The 25,366-nt window shown below is 47.9% G+C and overlaps 1 protein-coding gene across 3 annotated transcripts in view; it reads left to right on the forward strand.

The window, feature by feature from the left end:
• The window catches only part of Rps6ka2 (ribosomal protein S6 kinase A2), a 279,954-nt gene that overhangs the window by 95,851 nt on the left and 158,737 nt on the right, over positions 1-25,366 (forward strand). The window contains exon 1 of one of the 3 annotated variants that reach the window (XM_037200341.1): positions 15,057-15,436. The exons of the other annotated variants lie outside the window; for them this stretch is intronic. Within the exon in view, the coding sequence (XP_037056236.1) occupies positions 15,386-15,436 (51 nt within the window). The 5' untranslated portion in view covers positions 15,057-15,385. Of the gene's footprint in view, positions 1-15,056; positions 15,437-25,366 lie in introns of those variants that run through there. 3 annotated transcript variants of the gene reach the window in all.

Raw genomic sequence — 25,366 nt, forward strand, 5'->3', positions numbered from 1 at the left:
CCCCAGTCTTGAAAGCAGAAGAAGGTTAACATAGTATGGTTTGAATATTAAATGTCCCCCACTGGCTCATGCTTTAAAGCATCTGATTCCAGCTGGTGGTAGTGTTTTGGGGGTGTAGGTGGACACTTCAGCTGCAGGAATGAAGTCACTAGTCACATTTCTTTGAAGGCTGTAACTGGTCCCCCATCTATTCTTCACTCTTTGCTCCCTGTCCCTTATGGTGTGAGCCTCCTCTCAGCTTCCCGTTTGTCATGAGGTGAACAGCCTCTTCCTCCACTCTCCTGCCACCGAGATATTCTGCCAAAGCCCATAGGGCCAGGCCATCATAGACCAAACCTTCTAGAACCATGTGCCCAAAGAAGTTGTCACAGCTGCATAAAAACAACTAACTCAATACATAAAATGTATGTCCCTTTCAGGATGAAACAAAAAGAGAAAACATGTGGCCATACTCCCGAGTGCACGCAAGTGTATGCATATGCACACTTGTTGCCAGAAAGCAGAATGCTGGTAGAGTCCTGACTCTAAGAACAACATCCGAGGGGCTCTGTCACTGATATAAGGCCAGGGCAGTCACTGTGGCTACAGCGGTGGAGTTGCTTTGAGTAATGGATCTGAGACAAGGTTTAACATAAAAAAATGAATCAGAACCCTTGAGAAACAGGGAGACTCAGTTGTGCGTTAAGTGCCATGAATGTGTTTTCCCAGCAGTGAAAGCCAGCAGACAGGTGGGAAAGGAGAGGAAGACGTTGTGGGACGGCTGAAGGAATGTGTGTGCTCCAAGTCCTCCTGGTTTGAGTACTGTCCCGTTAGGATTTGGGATGTTACTTTATATGGAAGTATCTAGCTCAATAAGAAGATGCAGTGTCTTCTGAAATTCTTAAAGACACCCCTCCTTTTAGAAAGCCATAGTTTTTCTGTGCACACTATGGACCTTTCAGCACCCAATTTATTCTCTTCCGTGATGAATCTGAAGACAGACAGACAGACTCTGAAGTGTCATCTGAGAGAGACTTCCTGATGACTGTTCCTGCTGCTCTGGAACAGAGCTCATGCACCTGTAACCAAGGAGCTGGCTGACTGAAGAATGTGCCAGATTTGATTCATCCTTCTTAGCTGTTTGCCATTTACTAATCCTCCTAACCCACCTTCACAGGAGCTTCTTGTCCAGTGCCCTTTGCTAGTCTGATTTTGTGAGCAAAGGGATGATGTAGAGAACGATGCTGGCAGGCCAGGTGTGATCACCTGAAGCCCTGTCCTGTCTCCTGCCCTGTACTCATCTTTAAATATGTGCTCTGTCTTTCCTTTTGACTTCTGAGGCTCCTGTTCCTCATGAATGAAAGTAGCAAGGTGTTCCATAGGAACGTAGCTTAAAGAGCCCAGCCTGGGAAGTACGTGGAAAGCAGAGGAAGCACTGTTCTTTTCCAGGTAAGAGGAGGAGCGCATGCTTGGTGTGTCAGGAAGACATACAAGCTGTCGTCAGCTCATGACCTGTAGCGTATGCATGACCCCCCACTCTTCTGATTCTGCTGGGAATGGCGGCAGAGGAGCGATGGAGCATCCCTGGACTTTCTCCTGGCTGTCCACCTCTCCAGCTCAACTGGACTTATTTCAGTTTTTCCACCCAGTTTCAGGTTGCTGTCCATCATGTGGCACAAGAAAACTGGTGTTGGGAACATCAAGTCAGAAGTCACCTATCCTCGGAACGGGACCACACTTGCAAGGAGACAGGTTCCATGGCTTAAGGATGTGAGTTACTGGGGTAAACGCCCTGGAGTAGCTGAAAGTGTTAGTTGGCAGCAGGGCTCTGTCTGTCTGTTGCCCGATGACACATGCTTTTTTTCCTTGTAAAATACGTCGCTGACCACCCTCCGCCATGTTAACTTTATGCTGGCACCCAAGGCAGGAAGAATGCAAGTTACAAAAAGGAAGGTCTTTGCCCCCGAATTATTAATGTTTTTTCTGCATTGCTAGAGGTTAAACCCACAGCTTTATATATGCCAGGGAAATGCTCAGAGTCATATCCCCAGCCCCCCCCCCAGAATAACTTTTCAGAACCCTAATTCTCGTCAGTGTTCCAGTAAAGGAGACCATTTGCCATGGGGCCACTTCTGAGTGTTGAGGGTTTCCTGTGTAGATTCCAGGTAACCTCACAGGCGATTTGTTCTGAGACTAGACGTGAAGTGCCCTAGGCTTCACACGTCCTTCGGAATTAGAACACAAGCTAAGTTCAATTAGGCCTTTTCCGGGTCCCAGAGGAACACAAGCATGGCAGTGAACTGGCTATAAACTTAAATAAGAGTGTGTAGGTTTCATTATATGAGAGAATGTTTGTATAAGACCAAGAAGCATTTTCCTTCACTCTAGCGGTCACAGTCATGACTCTGAAGGTAACTTTTCAGTCGTCTTCTCTTTCTGACTCCCTCCCACCATCCGGCATTGCCTCCTGTAACTACCCCTGAGCCTCATCTTGTACCTTCTCCTCTGCTCTCTGCTGTGACCTCAGAGGTGCCCAGACACTTGCTGCCGTTTGAGTCACGATACTTTAATTTTTACTGCTACTTCCCACTACCCTCTCTGCCTATAGTCTGACTTTGTCCTTTGCTACTTCGGGGAAATTGCTTCTAGAAGGTTCTTATTTACCTTCTTAATGAGCCAGCAATATGTTCTCATGTTGAAAACTGAGAAAACCAACTATGCCACATGTTGAAAACTGTCCTAGTTGGTGTTATGTCCGCTCGACAGAGGCTGAAGTCATCTGGAAAGAAGTAGCCTCAGATGAGAAAATACCCCCAACCAGACTGGCCGATGGGCAAGGCAAGCCTGTGGAGCATTTTCCGGATTAATAATTGATGTGGGAGGGCCCAGCCCACTGTGGGCGGTGCCACCCCTGGACAGGCGGTCCTGAGTCATACAGGAAAGCCACGAGGAACAAGCCAGCGAGATGCACTCCTCCACGGCCTCTGCTCCACTTCCTGCCTCCAGCTTCCTTCCTTGAGTTCCCGCTTTAACGCCCCTCGGTGATGGACTATGACCTACAGTCGTGGGCTGAAGAAAACTTTCTCTTCTCCAAGGTTTTCTTGGTCATGGTGTTCCATCACCTCAGTAGAAACCTTAACTGAGGCAGAAACTAAGACTAAGCCATACTTAATTTTCTTTGTGTGTATGGAGGGCATGTATGCATACACAGTCGTGTGTACAAAAGTGGAGGGCAGAGGTCTTCCCCACTCAGTCTCCACCTTATTTTTTGAGATAGTGTCACTCACTGAATCTGGAGCTCATGGATTCAGTAAGCTTCTCTGGCAGTTAGCTTCAGGGAGCTTCCTGTCTCTGCCTCCCCAGTGCTGGCTGGAGTTACAGCACCTGTCACCACACCGTCTTTTGACGTGGGATCTGAACTTGCACATCAAGTATTTTATTGAATGAGCGGCATCCCTGGCCCCTGCTTACTCTTGAAAATCGCTCTCCTATCACCTCATGAATGCCTTCGCTGTCAGGGACATGGCCACACTCCAACCCTGGCTCTGTCCTGGTTAGCGCTGTGGCTGCCACCCCTCATCTGTGAGAAGAGCTAACAAGTGACCCACAGAGAGTGTCACCATGGAGGACACACAGTCAGTTTCTCTCCTCCTTTTATGAACTCTCCTACCATCCTCTATGGGCAACTTTTCTGGCCGTTTCTTCTTCTATAACAATAGGCACACATGTCTTGGATCTTATTCCCTTTGAGATGACACTCAGTCCTAATCAGAACTAACCCTCTGAGCAGTCAGCTGCACTCCAGTCTATCTAAATCTTGCCCTTTAGTCTTTCAGCTGCTTTGAAAAGTCACATCTGGCGTTGCATTGCTACCTCCAAGGTACACTGTTTACAGAAAGGTCCCTCAGCTTTACTGCGGCCTCATGCTTCCCCTGACTACCCTTTTCACTGCAGGGGTGTACTTGTCCCAGCCCTTTCCAAAAACTCAGTAACGGATCATGGGTGTGACGTGTCAATTAACATAAACCACCGTTAGGGCTTTGTTCCTCAAGACTGCATGAGTGAGTGTCCTTGAACCCAGGAGCCAGGGCTGAGCAGCCTGTCTCTGGGTGATGCATCTGGAAAGGGTGCTGTCCCACAAGTGGGCACCCTCTCATCCTCACAGCCCCAGGGTTGGGAGCACCCCCTCCCTCTCCCCTGGTGTGCTTTCTAATTCGTATAATCGTGATGGTCGACATAACCTCTCCTGGTCAGTGAAATTCCCTTGATCTGAACTGTTGCCTATTTTTCTGTTTCTACGCCATTACTTTTTTGTTAACGGGTCAGAAGGCTTAACAGAAATGATTTCAGCAGAAAAGATTATTTTGGTTCATAGTTCCAGAGGATTTAGCCCGTGGCTGTTTAACCTATATGCTTGGGCAGAAGGCTGTGGTAGGAGCACATAGCAATAGTGTTTCTTCCCTTCTTGGCTAACGGGAGACGGAGAGGAAGCCTGCCAGCACTGGCTGGGCTTTCTCCCTTATCCACGCTTTTTTTTTTTTTTTTTTTACATCTGGTGATGTCACATTCAAGATGGGTCTTCCCTGTACATTAATCCTCATAGACACACCCACAGTTGTGCCTTGTCAGTCTCCTAAGTACTTCTGAAGCAAATTAAGTTGATACTCAAAACCAGCCATCACAGTTGCCTGGGTTTTTCTTGTTGCTGACCTGTTATCCATATGGTTCTCTCTGTGGGCATTGACAAAGCACACTGGTTTAATAAAAATGTAACTGATTACCATCAGTGTGACCATCCATTCAGGCTATAAATAAATCATCACAGAGTGGGTAGCAGAAAGACTTCACGTGTGTCCCACTGTTCCAGAGGCTACAAGCCTAAGATCAGGGTGACAGAAATTTGGTGTTTGGTGAGGGCCATTCCATGACCACAGTTGGCATGTTGTTATTGTGGTCTCCCATGGTGGATAGCTCAGGGGAGTTCTGTGGATTCTCTTTTAGAAGGGTGCCTGCTATGGAATAATCCTTCTGTACACTGTGAAGATTTGTCACTGTGATTGGTTTAATAAAGAAGCTGACTGGCCAATAGATGAACAGGATAAAGTTAGGCGAGAAAGCAAAACTAAGAATGTTGGGAAGGAGAAGGATGGAGTGAGGAGTCACCAGCCAGATGCAGAGGGAGCAGGGTATGGATGTGCCATGCTAATAAAGGTACCACCATGTGACAGAGAGTAAATAAGGAATATGGATTAACTTAAAATGTAAGAGCTAGTTAGTAACAAGCCTGAGCTATTGGACAAGCATTTATAATTCATAGTCAGCCTCTGAGTTGGTTATTTGGGACCAGGTGATTGGAACAGGAAATGTCCGACTATATATGGCATTCCAACATATGGCTGAAATTTCCACATAAAACCTGACAACGCTTAAAAAAGGATTCTAAACACACAAGAACACAGTCAAGCACAGCTTCTTGGTAGCTGCCTTTTCTCCAGTGGGCTCTGTTTGCTAGCAGTGAGCAGAGGCATGGCTTTTTTAAGAGATGGCTTCCTAACTCAATGCTACTGGCAAAAAAACGGGCAGCTCTCTCAAGAGGCCCTGCTACCAAACACTTGTATGGTGTTTATGAGCAGCATGCTACTCAGTGGAGGCATGGACATAAGAAACTTCCCAGAGTTGGGGCGGTAAACATGACTCCCAGAGCTAAATGTACTTCCACCATAAGACTAGATTCTCAGAGAACCGAGGGGAAGGAGCTGTAACCAGCATGCCATGATCTGAGGTACACAACAGTTTTTTTTTTTTTTTTTTTTTTTTTCTTCATGAAGACAGGAAAGGTTACAGATGCACTGCAGGGACAGATTCAGACAAAAAGAGCCTCTAGATGGGTTACAATGTGTTTAAAAAAATATGTGTAGGCTTGGGAGAAAAGAGAAAAAGAGTAGGAGAAAGTCCTTAAAAAGGAACAGAGTAATATAATAGCCACGTAAAGATGGAAAATACACAGAGTCTAGAGACTGTATGTTATTGTGTTGTCCTTAAATTTTTTGACTGCTAATGAAGAAATGATAAATACTGAGAGACATTTAATTGTGAAAGCTGCTAGATTAGACCAACTTATATATTTTAAAAATATCTTGACTTCAAAATTTAAGTCAAAAGATATGTTACGCCGGGCGTTGGTGGCGCACGCCTTTAATCTCAGCACTCGGGAGGCAGAGCCAGGCGGATCTCTGTGAGTTCGAGGCCAGCCTGGGCTACCAAGTGAGCTCCAGGAAAGGCACAAAGCTACACAGAGAAACCCTGTCTCGAAAAATCAAAAAAAAAAAAAAAAAGATATGTTACTTTGGGAAAGAGGTTCTGCTTTTATTTCCACAGGAAATGAAAGGCTCTGGATTCATTCTGGGTTAAGAAAAATCATGTTTGATCGAGGAAGACCCCCCTCCCCAATCTCTGATGGTAATGGATGGCCCAGATGCTCCAACATTTCAGAGCACCTCTGTTGAAGTTTCCTTTGAGTTCTGCATCCAGAACAGCTTCAAGGTTCCTGACTGAGTGATCCAGCCTCACAAACTGCTCCAGTCAGAACTTGACCATAATCCTAAATTTTTTCAGGGTTCACCAAAGATTACCAGCACCCATAATCAACAGGAAGTAGCCTAGAAAACTACATCCACATTCCCCCAAAATGAGTTATGGATATTTATTATCATTTAAGGGGCATTGGTTGTTATTGGTAATAGTCAAGAAAAAAAGCTGAACAAAGGAGTTTGATTCAGGGATCTTGTTCTAAAAAGAAAAGGGGGACATAGAAATGACAGGATAAAGGGCAGATTATTGAATCTACATTAATCCAAAAAAAGTATTAATATTAAATATTTTACATTGGCATGGATTTTGGTTTATTGAGACTAATTTAAAGTTAATTTTGTTATACTGTATGTATAACAAAGGTATCATGCCTATGCAGCTCATTTAAAAAATGTAACATATAATTAAAAATACAGATTAATAGTCAAACTTATAGTCATGTTAGGTATGTTTTCAGGTCATACACAGATATATTTAGATAGATAGATGATCTTAAAACATTTCAAAGACCTACAGAATTTGACATTTAACATGTTTAATAACCTAAGTTTTTTCATGACAGTGAGACACATCTGTTCCTAGCAGCACCAAACTACTTCAGAGAAGATGATAGGCATTGAAGAAACGTCATATGGAGTTTGTTTTCTTTATGTAAAAAACTAGCCATGTAAGCAAAGAAACTGCCCTTGCCTCAGTTGCTGACAATATATACAGTCTGACAATATAAAGTCTGACAATATACTGGACCAGCAGGATACAAGAAAGGTGACTGCCAAACCTTGCCAAGACAAGGTAGGACAGTCCTACAAAATTTCCTGCTTCACAGGAAAGTCTGTCAGATAGTCTAATTGGGTGACCCAACATTGCAGAAGAACCTAGGATGACTGTTCAGGCAGCCTGATGTCCCTGTCATTAGTTAATATTTCACCCTTCTGGGGTCTTTGATGGAGTTAAAAAGCTAAATAGTTAAACTTACAGTTTTCTTTAGTTATGATAGAAAGCAAATTAGGTATAAAACTTTAGACTCACCAACATAGGGTAGGTAATTGAGTACTTTTTTCTAAATTTTCCAAATACAAATGGATATTATAACTGTGATTCTCACAGTTACTGTATATAATTATACTATGTTGAAATTAAAATCTTCTTTTTTAATTAGACAAAAAGGTGGAAATGCTGTGGAATAATCCCAGGTGGTAGGGACAGGAAACATCTGATTACAGGTGCAGATTCTATACATGAGGCTCCATCTTCATAACCCAGTCACCTTCCCAAAGACTTAGAGAAATAGGACTATTTTCTAAGGCAACTTAAAGTCTCTTGGCAATCTTGAAATCTCTTCAAGTTTAATTTACTGAACTCTAGTGAGATGTGCCTGCATACAGCTTTCATGCCCTGTATATGGATCTCTGTTGATCTTTTCCTTTATAGCCTTCATGCCACTAAGGTCTATGTCCTTTTCTTCCCTTATACTCTCTCTTATCTAACCACATCAGAATGCACCTTTTGTCCTATGTTAAATATATGTGATGCCAACTTTGCCTCTGATTTTAAACTTGCTCTGTTAAGTGTGTTGTTTGCTGAATGTTTCTCAGGCCTACCAGGCTGAGGTTTCCCTCCACTCTGTGCAGAGCTCATGCAGAGGTGGTGTCCAGTTCAGCCCTGTGATTCATAAAGCTCACTTTGGCCAGGAAGGAGGCTGCCCAAATGATCCAAGATGGCAGCATCACAGGCTCAGAAATGTTCGCAGGGCTTGGAGAGGTGTCTTGGCGGCAAGAGTGGCTTATTCCTCTTACAGAGGATCCAGCTTCAGTCTCAGCATCCACCAGCAGCTTGTAAGTTCCAGGGGATCTGATACTCACCCCCTCTGACCTCTGACCTCTGAGGGCACCAGGACCACATGTGTACAAACACATAAGCCAGCAAAGCTCTCATATAAAGAAAGAAATGCCTACTGCTTACAGGTCAGTGGGGGTTGGAGATACTGGATTTGGGAAATGAGGCAGAGGGAACTATTGAAGTTGGCTTCTCAGTCAACTTGTGTAAATAAATGGACAGGTGTCAATTGTTGAATGGGGAGGGGAATATCGTGGGGGCATTAACTCTGACCATAATCATACTGAAATGCTTTGGAGATGAACTCCTCAATATAAACAGGATTTTGAGTTGGCACTGGAGATAGACCCCAGACTGCATAAGCACAGGCTGGCTGAGTGACAGACTATCACCCAGCCAACGTCATTGACAGCTGATGGTGATGGGGTGACAGGAAATCAGTGGGAACCTAAGAACCTTGGAGGTTCCTTAGGGACTAACATAACAACAAAAACAGAAGCAATGATTAGATAAATGGTTGGAAATACCTTTCCTTGTCTTGGAAAAGATCAGAGTATCCAGGTTACAGGGTATCATGGAAACTGAAGAGGGTCCTGAATGGGCAGAAGCATCTGTTCATAAAGCTGAAGCATTATATCTCAGGTTGTACCCACTGAACCTTACTGTCTGGGTCAATTAATAATTATGTAAATACCTCGAAATGTTGACTATAAGCTTGAAATGTTGAGAAACAAATGTGTCTATAGCATATAAGCTATAATTCTCTATATAAGCACCACAGCTAGAGTAAAGGTCACTGAGATGTTTAACTTTGATGTCTTTGCTGAGGGACTGGTGGTTTAGGTGTGCTAGCCATAAGGAATATGCATGCTTCTGAAAGAGCCTGTGCTATTCAAAGTCATCCCCTGAGAATAACAAAGACTTGGGTAAATACTGGATGGAAGGCTGGCAATGTAGTTTGGCAGGATGGCACTTGCCTAGCACAAGGCTCCAGGGTTCAGAATGCCCATCCAAACAGAGCTGCCATCTCTCCCGAGTCCAGATCTACCCGCAGTTGTGAACTAAGGTATATAAAATACAGTCACCATGCTGTAGGTGGTCAGTCACCCCATCGTAACACAACGAAGGTGGCCGAGCTGGTGTGCACAGCCAATGGCTCTTTTATGTGAACACAGTTTTATGTTTCTACAGTAACAGATGATACACAAAATGGAGGCAAAGGCATACACTTGGCCTTATCTGTTTTCCTGGTATGTGAACAGCCACATTCAATTTAAAAGGGACCTGGGGTGAGTGATTAGAACCAATGACCCTGTGTGTAAAACCTCAGCTCCCTCCTAAGCTCCTGAAAGGCAAGGCATGCAGCTTTAGGAACACTTGAGCTGCTGAGTGGAAACCTGTGAGAGAAGGAGCACAGATGGGGGGGGGGAGAGAGAGAGAGAGAGACAGAGACAGAGACAGAGACAGAGACAGAGAGAGAACAGCAGAGCTGGGGATCCAAGCATCTAGGAGAAGGTCTGTGGAGTAGCTATGATGGTACAGCCTGAGACTTGGAAAGAGAAGCATCAATCCAGAGCAGCAACCTTCTCAGCACAGTCTAGGTGATGTGATTTCATGCGGTTCTAAATGAGGCAGACTTTAGTTAAATAATTTTCTAAAAGCTCTAGTGTGATCATGCAGTGACTTTCAAGGAACAGTTTTGGAAACAGAGTGCAAACGACAAAAAGCAAACACATGGTGGAGAGTCAAAGAAAGAAAATCTCTGCAATTGCAGCAGCAGAAAGAATATGCCCTAGTGTAGATGCAGGAGGTCTGCCTGCCTTCATGCGCGTGCGTGCGTGCGTGTGTGTGTGTGTGTGTGTGTGTGTGTGTGTGTGTGTGTGTGTGTGTGTAGGCATACATACAGAGGTCAGACATCAATCCCAGGTGTTGTTTCTCAAACACATTCTGTCTTGTTTTTGGGACGTGAATTTTTTTTTTTTTGTGATCTGATTGTTCTTTATTTTATATCTAGAATCCACTTATGAGTGAGTACATACAATGACTGTCTTTCTGGGTTTGGGTTACCTCACTCAGGATGATTTTTTTCTAGTTCCATCCATTTGCCTGCAAATTTCATGCTTTCATTGTTTTTCTCTGCTGAGTAGTACTACATTGTGTATATGTACTACATTTTTTTCATTCATTCTTCTGTTGACGGGCATCTAGGTTGTTTCCAGGTTCTGGCTATTACAAATAGTGCTGCTATGAACATAGCTGAGCATGTATCTTTATGGTATGAATCAGCATTCCTTGGGTATATGCCCAAGAGTGGGATGGCTGGGTCTTGAGGTAGTTCGATTCCTAATTTTCTGAGAAACCACCATACTGATTTCCACAGTGGTTGTACAAGTTTACATTCACACCAACAGTGGAGGAGTGTTCCATTTGCTCCACATCCTCTCCAACATTGACTGTCATTGGTGTTTTTGATCGTAGCCATTCTGACAGGTGTAAGGTGGTATCTCAGAGTTGTTTTGATTTGCATTTCTCTGATGATTAAAGATGTTGAGCATTTCTTTAAATGTCTTTCAGCCATTTGTGTTTCTTGTTTTGTGAATTCTCTGTTTAGCTCTTTAGCCCATTTTTTAATTGGACTGTTCAGTATTTTGATGTCTAGTTTCTTGAGTTCTTTATATACTGTGGAGATCAATCCTCTGTCAGATACGGGGTTGGTGAAGATCTTTTCCCATTCTGTTGGCTGTCTTTTTGTCTTATTGACTGTGTCTTTTGCCCTGCAAAAGCTTCTCAGTTTCGGGAGGTCCCATTTATTAATTGTTGTGCTCAGGGTCTGTGCTGTTGGTGTTTTGTTTAGGAAATGGTCTCTGGTGCCAATGCGTTCAAGAGTGCTTCCTACTTTCTTTTCTATTAAGTTTAGTGTAACTGGATTTATGTTCAGGTCTTTGATCCACTTGGACTTGACTTTTGTGCATGGTGACAGATATGGATCTACTTGTAATCTTTTACATATCGAGATCCAGTTATGCCAGCACCATTTGTTGAAGATACTTTCTTTTTTCCATTGTATAGTTTTGGCTCCTTTGTCAAAAACCAGGTGTTCATATGTGCATGGATTAATGTCAGGGTCTTCAATTCTATTCCATTGGTTTTTATACCAGTACCAAGCTGTTTTTATTACTATAGCTCTATAGTAGAGTTTGAGGTCAGGGATGGTGATGCCTCCAAAGGTTGCTTTATCATATAGGATTCTTTTAGCTATCCTGGGTCTTTTGTTTTTCCATATGAAGTTGAGTATTTTTCTTTCCAAGTCTGTGAAGAATTGTGTTGGGATTTTGATGGGGATTGCATTGAATCTGTAGATTGCTTTTGGTAAGATTGCCATTTTTACTATGTTAATCCTACCTATCCATGAGCATGGGACATGAATCTTACTGGCCAAGCTTGCCGAGTGAGCTAGCTGGCTAGTCACTAAGCCCCAGGGCTATACCTGTCTCTGCTGCTTCAGGGTTGGGATTGTAAGTGTGTACCACCATGCCTAGCTTTTTGTACATGGGTCCTGGGGTTGAACTCAGATCCTCATGTTAAACACTCTGGCTGCTCAGTGGCTCCCAGCCTGGTCCTGCTCAGCTCCCTACTTAGTAAAGTGTGAATTTGGTTTATGGCTTGTGATACTGGAAACTCCAGAAGGCCAGATAATCAAAGCCTTGAAAGCTAGAGTGCACCCAAAGAGAGAGGATTGATGCTAATTCTTGGCAAGAATGCAGAAAAGACACATGGCAGTGTCGTGTCTGTAAAGGAAAGCCACTGACTGATAGGGAGCGAGCCATGAAGGACTAGCCCCCTATCATCCACAGGCGCCAGTGGAGCTGGATCCAAGATGTGGCCACCATAGGCTGACTAGGTTACTAGGCCACAGGGATGTTTCCCGGGCGGGGTCCTGTCCTGAGAGAAGACCAGACCCCATCTACTCTTCCTGCCTTTCTACTTCCTGTGTCACTGCCTCTTGTGAAATGCTCACAGTGTCCCTCCTCCCCATGAACCCCGCCTCTCACTCAGCTCTTTCCATGGGTGTCTGCTTTCAGTGAGTATGATGTGGTGGCTCTAGGGTCTCACTTCTCTGTGACCCTCTAAGTGAAGCTGTTTGTTTTCATGGTCCTCGGGTTAACATCGCTTTTTTCCCTCATTGTGCCTAGCAGCTCCTCCCCAGCTCTAAAGGCTCCACTGATGTAAGCCTCGCATGCCTTGGCTGTCCAGCTTCTCTCTGTCCACACTGCTGGGTGTTCTCCGAAAAGGCAGTAGACGTCTCAGACCCTGTATTGGTCTTCCCTACTTCTGTCGCACTTGCCTTTGCGTGGGGTGTCATCCACATTCACATGGAGACCGTCTGGTCGTGTGATCCTCTGGCTCCTTTCTCTCGGCATCCCCAGGGGCATCCCCCTACTCCAAACCATGTCACACTGGAAACACAATCTTTTTAAATTGGCGGAGTCATTCATGGTGGGTGCTTTCGATCCCATCTGTCTTTCCATCTCACGTACTCAGCCACACCTTGGTTGCTCATCTCCTTGGAGCCTCCATCCACTGACAGACACCCCACCCCCACCCCCTGCCCCACCTTGTCCGTCAGTTTTTATCGTCTGCTTTTTCTCACCAGCAGAGATCCAGGGCTGTCCTGTATCCTTGCTCTCTAACCCTAGTCGTCTGGGAGAAGCGTTCTCTCCATGTCAACATTTAGAGCTGGCAATGGCAGAGGACACATGTCTGACAGACTACACCATGGAAGGCCCAGGCACACCCCCATCTGTGAGAACTTCCTTTATTCTAGCTAGGTGTACCCCCATCTGTGAGAACTTCACCTTTTTCTGCCTACTATGTAGCCGCACCCGACTCTTTGCTTCTCTACCAGGACCATTTCAATTCCAAATCTCCCCTCTCGATCACGCTGACGCCCCTTCTGGCCTGCACTCTCTCCACTGGTTGACTTTGCTTCATACTCCACAGAACTTACAGCTGTCAGTCAAAACACCCCCACCATCCCGCTTCTGGTCCAGCAGGTCAATCCGAGAGTAAACACACCCCTCCTTATGAGAGAAATCACCTCGCCTCTCACTAAGTGTAAGGTCACACAGTTTGGACTTCGGTGGCCCCTGACATTTCAGAACCACTTTTCCGTAGGCACTGCTCCTTGGCTTTGCGCTTGGACACTTCAGTTGTTTTTCTTTTTTGTGGGAAGTGCCACCGTAAGCACAAAAGCATCGCTGAAGATGTTTCCGCACTTCGCTGTTCCGTCTTGGTCGTTGCGTGGTAGTGACGTCATTGCATGGGGGAAGGGAAGGGATTCCAAGTGGCTTTGTCAAAGGCCTGGATCTTAATCCCCAGGCACTAGCTGAGATCTCCAGGTTCCTCCATCCTGGAACACAGAACGGGACCAAGGATGTATGGATAAAGATAGAAGCAGAGGCAGTTTGTTAAGGAAGAAAAGGCATTCTAGAGAACAGAAGTGAAGTGGAGAGCTGGGTCGGGGCAGAGACTCAAAAGCGCCAGCCCCCAATTTCATGACCTTTCATAGGTCATCATATAGCACCCGCCCGTGAAAACCTTACTGTTTTTTTGTTGTTAGGTTGTGTGTGTGTGTGTGTGTGTGTGTGTGTGTGTGTGTTGCTTTGTTTTGTTAACAGTAGACTTAATAGGGAGGAGATTCTAGTCTGTCGACTGGCTTCTTCCCTATGTGAATCTTGCCCTTTGCTCCAGCCACAACACAAAAGCCCTCTTCGTGGATTAAGGCTTTTGGTGCCTATGCAGGTCAAGGGGTCAGCCATAGAGCATCAAGAATGACAGGCAGGTGCACCAATGCTCTGTCCTTCAGCATAGAGGCAAGAGCCCCACTCAGGGAGGGAGGGTGGAGAGATGCCCGTTGCTGGCAGGAAGGATGGTCAGGGAAGCCCACGCCAGTGCACAGCTCCAGGACAAGTCGTGTTTGACTTGGAGGTGTGTCGTGTGCCATGCTTTGAGGGCTTCTTTTACTTTCATCGTCTCTGTCCTCCCCCTCAATACTGCTAACACCAGGCAAGCTCCTGCTTGGAAAAACACAGAGGGGGCACGGCTGATGTCCAGTGTGTGTGTGTGTCTGTCTGTCTGTCTGTCTGTCTGTCTGTCTGTATCTGTGTCTGAGCTGTATTAATAGAGTTCACAGTGGTGAGCCAATTGTGCCCATTTAAAGAGGGTAGATGGCCCGTGGTACACCTTTTTCTTTCTCATTGCATCATTACCCAGCTGCCAAAGATGATGCTCTATGGGCAGTTTTCACGTGTTGGAGATATTTGGGGCCACAGGCCTGAGGGTTCTGTGGATGTCTCGGATGGTGGCGGGCAGCTTTGCCATTAACTGTGTCTGTCACCTTGAGTGTATGGCTTGCCTTCTCTAGGGTCCGGGTTTCTTCAGTAGGGGAATCTTCCAGTGGCAGAAGGAAGTTGGAGTGTTTGAGCTGCAAGAATAGAACTCTGGAACAAATAGTGGTATCAATACATTGAGGAGAACCACTTAGCACTCATCGAGGGACATGACTGTCTTCCTGGGAGTGAGGAACATCTAGATGCCAGTGGAGAGTGTGAGATCCCCCTGCTGCAGCTTCGGCCGCTGCCACAGTGGCTCACTCTCTCTGGGCTCCTCTCAGGCCTGGCAGACTTGCAGCCCAGCAGCTGGCCTACCGTGTCCCACTGGCTGCCCAGTAGAAAGAGCACCAACTATATTAAGTAAATGACCCTGGAGTTTGGCTAAGGCAGTTACTAAAAGTGGGGTGGCTGCATCCTGGCCGTGAGCAGCTGCTCATTGCTCTGCGCTGACTTTCAGATGATCTCGAACTGGCCAAGTGTTTACAGACCAGACTGGAAGCTGGCTCTCTGAGGCAGAGGAGTGAGATGCTTGAGGAGTAAGACCATGTTGCTCCCTGGCCAAAATCGTCACCTGTGACCTAAGCGACATGCTCTCCCGGCTCCGCCGCATTGCCTCTAGGTTCTATGGGATACTGTTAGTAAGTACTTGCTGTCTTTTGTGACGAAGCCCGTGGAGAGGGTCGTGGTGTGGGTTTTCTCAGTCCTCTTGGGGAGCCATCAGTTGGGTGGTCACATACATAGTGACATGCAAATCTCTCTTCTGACTGTCACCACACAACTTCAAGTGTGTCACCTGACAGGTTCGCTTTGTGCATTTCCTCTCTGCCTTCATTCCTCTTCTCCTCTGAGACCTGCAGGCGCTCCCTGACCTGTGCAGCACCTGCTTCCCCGGGGGACAGGGCCTGACCTTCCCTCTGTGTGCTGCCATTCGGTCGTCACAGCAGATCTGCCGGCCTGCTGGTCATGGGCTCTCTGGTGTCCCTTTCCTGCCGTCCCTTCCTTGGTGGTGTTTCAGTACCGGGTGACAGTTTTTGCCAAGCTTGTGGCCATGGATAGATTGAGGAGATCCGCCGGCTTCCTCGTCTCCCTTTGCACACTTCCATCTGTTGCTTCTCTCCATTCTGCCTGTGTTCTTCCTTCCCTCTGCCTCCTACCCAAGGCGCGTCCAGCCCTTCTGGAGTAAAACATGGACTGGAACGGTAGCAACAGTGAGGAGCTGTCTCCAGGCAGAGGGGACCTCCCTGGAACCTCAGGGACATTTCTTTCAGCAGACTAACGCTCCTGCTGCAGCATGGTGTCTTGGGAACCTGCTAGGGAGACAGATATGTGTACGAGAGGAAAGTTGGGCTGGGGAGGTGTGTCCGAGAGGCCCCTGAGTGGGGTGATGAGTGAGAAGAGCTGTTTATGGAGAGGAGCCTGGCAGACACCGTGTTGTGATAGGGAAGGGAAAGGGCAGAGAGTGGGGAGTCGGGGGAGGTTCCTGGAGCAGGGGGCGGGGCACAGGTGAAGAAGGCCTCACAGGCAGGGCCATGAAAACACAGGAGGACAGTCCCCAACAAGAAGGCTATCTCAATAATATATCTATAATGTGTGTGTGTGTGTGTGTGTGTGTGTGTGTGTGTGTGTGCGCGCGCGCGCAAACTGTATGCTGCTGACTGTCACAGATTTATAGTACCTTGGACCAAAGCAGCAGACTATCAAATGCTTTCTCTTCACTGATGTCCGTATAAAACTATAGGTCAGGGGCTAGGGATGTAGATCAGTTAGTCAAGCACTTGCTGAGGAAGCCGGAGGTCCTGAATTTGAATTCCTAAAACCCACATTAAAAAAGCTGTGCATGAAGGCCGGCAAGGTGGCTCAGTGGGTAGGGGTGCTTTCTGCCAAGCCTGATGATCTGAGTTCAGGTCCCGGGTCTCATGTGCAGGTCGAGAGAGTCAACCCCCAGAGACTGTCCTTGGACCTCTCCATGCTCATGATGGCTCACACTTCCCAAATAAATTAAATAAATAAGTACTACAAAGTACTGTAAGCTGGGTGTGAGGGGGTATCGGAAGCACTGGAAAGGGGAGACAGGAGGACTCCTCGGGTTTGCTAGTCCCCCCTCTCCAATCTAGCTGAACTGGCAAGCTCCAGGTTCCGTGAGGGACCCTGTCTCCAAAGCTAAGGGGAAGAGTGACTGAGAAGGACGCCTGGTATCTATTACACACACACACACACACACACACACACACACACACAAACACACATCGGAACATGTATACATACACAGTCCCCTCATGGTCGAGACACGTGGCAAACGGCTGCACACCTGGGCATTGCAGACCCCTGCAGAGGCCTCCATTAGCTCAGTTTCCCTGGGAATGCGAAGAGAACAGACACTTCTGTTTTTCACGCAGCACATGGGTTCATTTTAATACCTCTGGCCAGTTAAGTCTGAGGCCAACCAGCTGCTTCCCGGACTTGCTTCGGCAAAGGAGTGGGGTTTTCTGAATAGAAGGTTTGGGTTCGATTGATATACTGAAAAAAAAATGGCGGTTGACCAGTGACTTAATTTGGTTTCTCAGAAGGCGGTGAGGAAGCAAGGGCTGTTTAGGCAGCTCAGCTCCAGAGCTGCCCACGAGGCAGTGTGCCCCTGGAATGAACTGTGCCTCACCTATGGAAGGAGACCGGGCTGGACAGCTGGACCTGTGGGTCAGAGAAGGCATGAGCTATGTATGTCTCCCAGCCTTCGTAGCCTCTCCCCAACCTCCATCTGTGTGTGTGAGTGTGTGTGTGCATGTGTGTGAGTGTATGTGTGTGTATACATGCATGTGTGTGTGTGCATGCGTGTGTGTCAGTGTATGTGTGTGTGTGAGTGTGAGTGTGTGCGTGCTCATATGTGTGTGTGTGTGTGTGTGTGTGTGTGAGAGAGAGAGAGAGAGAGAGAGAAAGAGAGAGAGAGAGAGAGCAAAGCTTCCTGTGACCACTGAGTTGTACTCTCGTAGTATCAAAGTCAGGTTGCTGCCCACAGAGGCTGGCAGAATTCCTGTGTGCCTGCTGTGCTGACTGGTCTGCTGGGATGACCACATGCAGGCTAGGGTAGCTTTGTTCTGCAGAATGGCTGCTTGCTCACTCTGGACAGAGGGCTGTCTCTACCTTTCCCATCAGGGGACCTGCGTGGAATGTGCCATAGGAAAGGTCTTGTGGAGGTAACTCAGTAAAGTGCTTACCCTGGCCCTGACCTGAGGGTAAGCTTCAGAATTAATGTAAAACCCCCAGGCATGGTGGTACACACTTGCAAAACCAGTGCTGAGGGGTGGGGACAGGAGCATCCCTGGGCTTGCTGGCCAGCTAGCCTAGCCTGGTTAGGAAGTGCCACCTGAAGCTGACCTCTGACCTCCACATGTAGGCTCACAACCTACACACACCCCCACCCCCCGCCCCCAGAGAGAGAGAGAGACAGAGACAGAGACAGAGACAGAGAGAGCTGTGGTGCTTACATTTGGCTGCTTTTCCCTGGCTCTGTGGGGTCCCTGTACCTACTCTACAGGTATGACATCACCCACTGGCCCAGCAGAACTAGATCTCGATGAGTCCAGGGGTTGCCTGGGAATCTCGTCTCGTCCTCGGCTTTGTTTGGCTTAGACAGCTCTTTCCCGGGTTCTCAGCCCTTCCCATGTGCAGCTGCTGCGCCTTAGCCTTTCCTTTCTCTAGGAGTTCCGCGTCCTCACAGGGGTGCAGTCTCAGTTCTACCACAGAGAACTCTGTGAGGGCAGTTCTGGGGTGTCGCCCCCTGCAGGGTGTTCTCTGCCCCAGCCCCAGGGTTTCCTGTCAGTCAGGACTGCAGTCTGCTTAAGGAAGGACACCAGGAGTCTCTGCAGGACAAAGAAGCAGTGTGAACTCACATGGAAACATGAGGTGCAAGGAAGCAGGGGAGAAGGAGGGAGGGAGGGAGGGAGGGAGGGAGGGAGGGAGGGAGGGAGGGAGGGTAATGATATCGGAACATCGGCTTTGTGTGCTGAGGAGTGGATCAGCTTTGCTTGAAGCAAAAGGAAGCACACTGCCAGGGTCACCTTCAGGGCTAGGCTTAGTTGTCGTTAGGGGCGGAAGAAAGTGGAAGTCACTCTCAGTGAGCTCTGCATCCTGATCATGCCACAGAAGAGGGCGCCTCAGCAGCGTCCTTTCTCAGGAAATGTAGGTCACCTGGAAGAAACCAAGGTTAAGAGCCTGCTAGACCGCGTGTCCCCTCTGGGAAGCTGTGACTTTCAGACACAGATGTGGCTTATGGCTCGTAGGCACAGAGTTGTTTTTCCTATAAAGGGGACCTCGGCCTCAAGCAGAATTTGAGTGTGACACATGCCCTGCAGACTCAACTGTTACGAGGAGGTGGTGGCTGGAAGTGGGGAGCATGTTGAATTCTCACAGATGGAGACTGATACCCTGTCCTGTGGGTACTTGCTCAGTGCTGCTGGGGCCCATGAAGCCTTTCCCCGGGAACCACAGGCTAGCCCACACATCCACACTCTCCTAAGCAAGAAGAGATCTTGAAGCTGAGAATAGAAGCCCAGGGCTTTGCATGGGGATTTCTGGCATCAGCTACTGAGTGCCACAGTTCCAGGGGCCAACTGGCCACTGGGGTGGCTGCCTTCTTTACCTGCATCCTGGCCCGTCCCTGAAGCGAAGTGTAAAGTCCAGAGAGCTGAGGTCGGTTCCCCGAGTGCTGTGGTGCAGGGACTGTGTTTCCCCTAGAGCATTTCACAGTCTTCTCTTACCTTCAAGCTCCACCTTGAAGATGCTGCTTCTGTCTCTGGTGACTGTACCACCTTCATAGAGCTCATGTCTTCTGGTCATGACCTCCTGAGGGCTTAGGAGTATATGTATATGCGCTCATGGGTACGCATTCATGAGGTATAGACATGTGTGCAGTGTGGATAAGTATGTGTGCCTGATGCCTCCTCACACCTTGAGTCCCCAGGATCCTCTGCTCCCTGCTCATTCTGGCCCCTTTCCTCTCAGTTCCAATCCTGTTTATCTCTCGATACATGTGGACAGTGGGCCTCCGTTAAGGACCCTTTCTATCTGGCTGACACCAACGGGAAGCTCCAGTGAGCTCTCTGGACCTCAGACTTCCACCTGGAAGGAGTCAGGCTAAAATCCAGGGCCTTGGCAGAGCTGGAGTCCTGATTCCTTGTTGACTGATGGCCATGTCTCCGTGGCCCTCACTCTGTACCAGGCACTACCTCACTTCCCTCACTTGGCCTCCCGCCACATTCTGCTTGGAAACCCTGGCGGTCTGCTTTCTCCTTCCAGTCCTGATTCTGTCTCCACCACAACTCTGTGGGCTCTGCTTCCCATCCTGCACTATCCCACCCTGGGGTCAAGCCTCTGTCGTAGGGTGTACCTTTCAGGTCTCATTCTGCCTGCCAATGCCTGGGGAGCCTTATTTGAAGCATGCATAATGGTGTAGTAATTCTGGCGACAAGCAGTGTTGCATCTCTGGGCACAGGCCTCAGTGAAAGCCCGAATCACACTGAAGCTGTATTCCTGAGCCTATCATGGTTGTTAAAGCCTTGACATTGAGAGACTCAAGGTCAGCAGGACTCAAGAACCCACACTAACTAGCATTAGCCCAATGTAGGGACTAGCTGTTGTGTACTTGTGGCTGATCCTGTAAGCCAAGCCATGGGGGATAATGTAGTCATGGGAAATTTCTTACCTCTCTGACATCTGTGTTGGTACTGACAAGAAGCTTCTAGAATTCCTGAACCTTTCTAAGGTGTTTTTGTGCAGTGTTTCTCCCTCAAACGTTGGCAGAGTACTCAGTGTGTATAACACAAGCCAGAGCCGGGAAGGGGATCCCTGGGGCCCATGTGCCTGACTTTGCAGGAAGCCATGGCAGCATGTCTGTAAGTGGCCGCCCTGTCTGGAGACTCACCGATGGGCGATGTCCTCTCATGATGGTGGATGGCACTGGCTGTTGGCCAGGAGGCTAAGGTTCCTCCTGACATGGGCTGAAAGTGCCCAGATCTCTCAGCTCCATTTCCCCAAATGTAAAATAATGATATTTAAAGAAACCAGTGTGTCCCAAACTTTTAACCACCTCTGTTGTTTTTCAGCATGGTTCCATGTTTTAACTCAAAATTTGGCTTGTATAACGAAATACACTGTTTTAAGCAAAATATATTTTTTTCAATTTTGTTATTCAAATATTCAACTCCGAATCAAATTCTGATTAGAGTTAGCCAACCAGTCACTACCGCTCTAAACAGGTAGTTAGCATGGTAGGGCTTATTTTTCCCCTCTTTGTAGCACTGAGATTGAATCTGGGACCTCATGCTTGCTCAGGAAATGCTCTCCCAGTGAGCTGTTCTCCCAGGTATGGTAAAGCACTAGCCCACTGCAGATAAATAAAGCTCAGTTTTATCATGGGGCACAAATTCATAAAACACTGGAAATCTGAAATCTTTACAGGCATTCCTATCTTTGCTGGAGGAGACTAAAGAAGCCTAAGAATAGATGTTCTAAAGCCTCTTCTGGCATCAGAATCCAGTGTTCTGTGATCTGTATCCTGTGTGTAAAAAGATAAACTCATTCCTGCGAGATCCGAGGAGTGGCTGGAGGTAGAGCAGAAGCTGAAAAGCAGTATAGAGAGCCATCGAGGCCAGCTGGAAACAGGGCATTATGCAGTGTGTTCAAATGAGATACTGCCAGTTAGCAGAAAGGACACACAGTCAGAGAGCCAGCATCTGTCCTTGCCGTGGAGAAGGGGCCGGGCCGGGCAGGGTGGCGGTTAGTGGCTCCCAAGGGGAAGACTCAAGAGGATGAGGAAGGCCAATGGAAGGCCGTCAGGAAGAGACTGGTGTGTCTTCATGACAGCTGTAACTCTGAAGAACACAAGAGAGGTCGGACGCACTGGACCAGAATCTGTGAACACAGAAGGCTCTAAAAGGGCAACAGAATACAGAGTTCCACGTGGCCAGCAGTGAGCACCCAAGTGCACATCATTTAGATGTGGAGAGGAGAGAGGAGAAGGGTAGGTGGAGGTATTGGGACAGCAGGGTGGCGGGCTGTGCCCAGGAGAGGGAAAGCTGCCTCAGGAAAGTGGCCAAAGGCACAGCAAGAACTCCTGATCCTCTGTCAAATATTAGTGGGTAGACACAGTGGGCCGTGGTGGAAGCTGGCAGGCAGTGGATGTTGAGACAGACGCGGTACTGGGAGGCACCAGGCCTGAGGGAAGGAAGACGATCTGGTTATAGTGTTGTCTAATGAGTTTACACACTGGAGCTCAAGGACGGATGGACAAGAGCAGTGTCCGACAGACAGAGACGCCTTTCCTTCGGCAGCAAGCTGAAATAGTGGAGTCCTGGCTGCAGCTGGGCCTAAAACTGGCTGTTGCTGGCTAAAACAGCAATGCCCGGGCGTGAAACTGGAAATGTTTTGAGAGAGGTTAGATGGACAGAGCTCTACTTGCTGGAATTCACTGCATACCCCAGGCTGGCCTCTAACCCAGGGTCATCCTCCTGTCTCTGCCTCCTTACTGCTGGGATCACAGTATGAGCCGCCATACCTAGCACTCCCCGTGGTGTCTTGGATCTGCAAAGACATAGGCATTGTGGAGGAAAACAGCACACCTCTCAGAGCGAGGAAGGACTGGTAACGAGGGAGGAGAGTTGTGGATAGGGCACAAGCTGTCTCTAGTCATTCCCACTTCATTTCTAGTTTAAACCATTTGTTCCTCAAGCGGGAGGTGCGGCTGTGTCCTGGCTGCCTCCGGGTCCTTCTCTGAGGGCTGGGGAAGGAGACTGCCATTTCATTAGTCTCAGATACTGTAATGTGCAGTTGAAATCCTGCAGTTAAAATCAAAGTGTTTCAGTTTCCTGTGATTTCACCACATAACGTGTCTTCTACCATTCTGCACTCTCTACCTGTAACTTTGCAGTCTCTACTAAAAGGAGTCAGTTCAGCACGCTGCGTAAGAGTCCAAGTGGGTTTGTAGAGACGTTTGTGTGTGTAGGCCCCTCGGCGCCACAGGAGCAGGCACAGTCCCAGGTTCCTGACATAGTTCTGAACCATCTCAGCATTTCACCGTGGGGTGGGCACAGTGGCTGGCAGAGAGAGTGTCCCACCTTGGCCAGTGCCAGCCTGTCATTGATGACACAGCTTTGCCTCCTGTTAGTGCTGCCCGGTTTGTGACTTCCCTAGGCTCTCTAGGAGGGGGAAGGGTGCCTTTTGTTGCCAACAACTTCTCAGAGTGAGAACAGGACCAGCATTAATGACACAGAACACGGCTATGATGTTTACTACTGTCTGGGAACAAGGGGACTCAGTTCAAGTCTACACGGAATACTAAGGAAAGAGCAGTGGTGTTAGCACCTGTAGGCTGACACGTCGTCCGCGGGTCCAACAGGTTTCCTCTTTTACTGTAGTGGAACTTTCCCGAACAACCCACAGGGGTCAGTAGTGGCCGTGTGGTTTCCCATCATAGATGTAAGCAGTTAGCATGAAGTAGCGTGGCTGATAGGGAAGGAAGGGAGGACTTGATCCAGTCTTGGCCCGGAATCCTGCTCTGCTTCTGGGATGCCACATCCCTCTGTCTCTGCAGCCAGTGAGCCTGGCCAGTGTCCTGCCCCACTGTCTGCAGGTCCCCCCCCCCATCCCTTCCAAGAGCCCCAGATGCCACACCTACTTCTACGGTGCTGCCTGCTCTAGGTTCCCGAGGCTCATGGGAACAATGTTTCCATCCATTTAGGAACTATACACAGAGACCGGGGAATCCTTGAGGACAAGTGACGATTCATGCATCGTCCACGCGCCACACATGAAGGGCTAGTGACGGTGTGGTGACGGTGTGGTGACAGTGTGGTGCTCTGTTAGACCACACAGCACGCTGGGTCGGGAAGCCGGGGTCCTGAGCTCGGATGCTGTCTTTTCCTGCTGTTCTTCACAGCTCCTGGTGACCGCGAGGCCGAGCTGAGTGAAGAGTGGATGGAGCGGAAACCGTACCGCTGGGGGAGGTTTCCTGGCTGTCTTGGAGTTTGGCTTTTGGGTGAGGAAACAGAGCAGCCTAGGTCCGTTCTCTGTTACTGCATTCAACTATGTGCCCTGCCATAACCAAGTGCCACAGGTTGGGCAATTGTTTTAATTATTATTATTTTTTTTTTTTGAGACAGGGTCTCACTATGTAGACCTGGCTGACCTGGAAATCACTCTGTAGCCCAGGCTGGCCTTGAGCTCACGTAGAACCACCTGCCTCTGCCTCCCAAGTGCTGTGATTACACTCACTACCATACCTGGTGCTGGACATTTTAAAGAACAGTAATTCTTGTCCTAGAAGCTGGAAATTTGAGTGCAGAATGAAGCCAGGGTTGGAGGCCTCTCTCCTTGGCTCCCAGGTGGCTCCTCCTTACTTGTCCTCACAGGTCCACCCTGTCCTTATAAATAGCTGGCGTCTCCTGAGTACTGAGTACTGAGTACTGTGCCACCACAACCAGCTTACAGGTGGCACATGATAGAGTCGTTCTTGGAGAGATGTGCTTCAGTTCTGCAGGAGAGAGAGTGTGTGTGACGTCATTATTTTAGGGAATGAGGTTAACGTATCATTAACCTCCAAATTGTGATGCCTTTTTACTCAATATTTCAATGTTCATGAATATGTTCTAAGGAAAGCATATAGCATTGGTTAGTGGTTTGTGCTCTAGAGTGCTCTATGTGGCATTATGTGTTATCTGAAGTCTAATGATGGCTGCGAGGCTGCAGGCAGAAGTCAGGCATAAAGACGGCGTGCACTCCAAAGGCTCTGCTTGGTGAGTCTTTTGTCACCAACGCTGAGTCTTCCTGTAACGCTGATCCTTTTGGTGACTAAGCCATTGATTGTAGAAGTAATCATTTACCTCACGCTTCTTCAAGCGGACCTGATGCTCATGAGCCAAGCGCTACATTCATCTCCCTTGCCACTGCATCCTGGTACCAATACCCTCTTCTCATCTCTGTGTGGAGGCAAGCATTCATCTTTGTTCAACCGTCTCCCCGCCCCCTCCTTCTCCCTCTTTGTGGCCCCGCTCTCCTTTCTCTCCTCCCCCCCTCCACCTTTCTCGATTTCTCTATGTGACGCACACACGGGAAAAAGATAACAGCTCTGACTCTGTGGGCAGCAGGATAACGATTTCTTCCCTTTTAAAAACAGTGTCATGCTCCATCCGATCTATGAAAGAGCTCCCTGCTGAAAGTAACGCATGGGCAAGGTCACCGCTCAGCCCAAGGCTGGGCAGCGCCACAAGAGAGGAAAGTGGAAAACACGTATACACACGCACATGTACACGTATACACACGTACATGTACACATATACACACACATATACACGCACACACACGCACATGTACACGTATACACACGCACATACATACATGCAGTAACAGGTAGTGAAGAGAGGACAAGCGTTTGAAGGGGAGGGGGAGGGTGTGTGGCAGGAGTGGGAGGGAGGAGAGGAGAGGGGGAAATCTTGTGATGATAATCTAAAAGAAAAGCCAGAACTGAAAACCCCTCAGTTCTTCTAGAGAGAAACACCGCCAGTGTTGCTTTCCAGACGAAT

Source organism: Peromyscus leucopus, chromosome 8a, assembly GCF_004664715.2.
Source record: "Peromyscus leucopus breed LL Stock chromosome 8a, UCI_PerLeu_2.1, whole genome shotgun sequence".
NCBI classification, from domain to species: Eukaryota; Metazoa; Chordata; class Mammalia; order Rodentia; family Cricetidae; genus Peromyscus; species Peromyscus leucopus.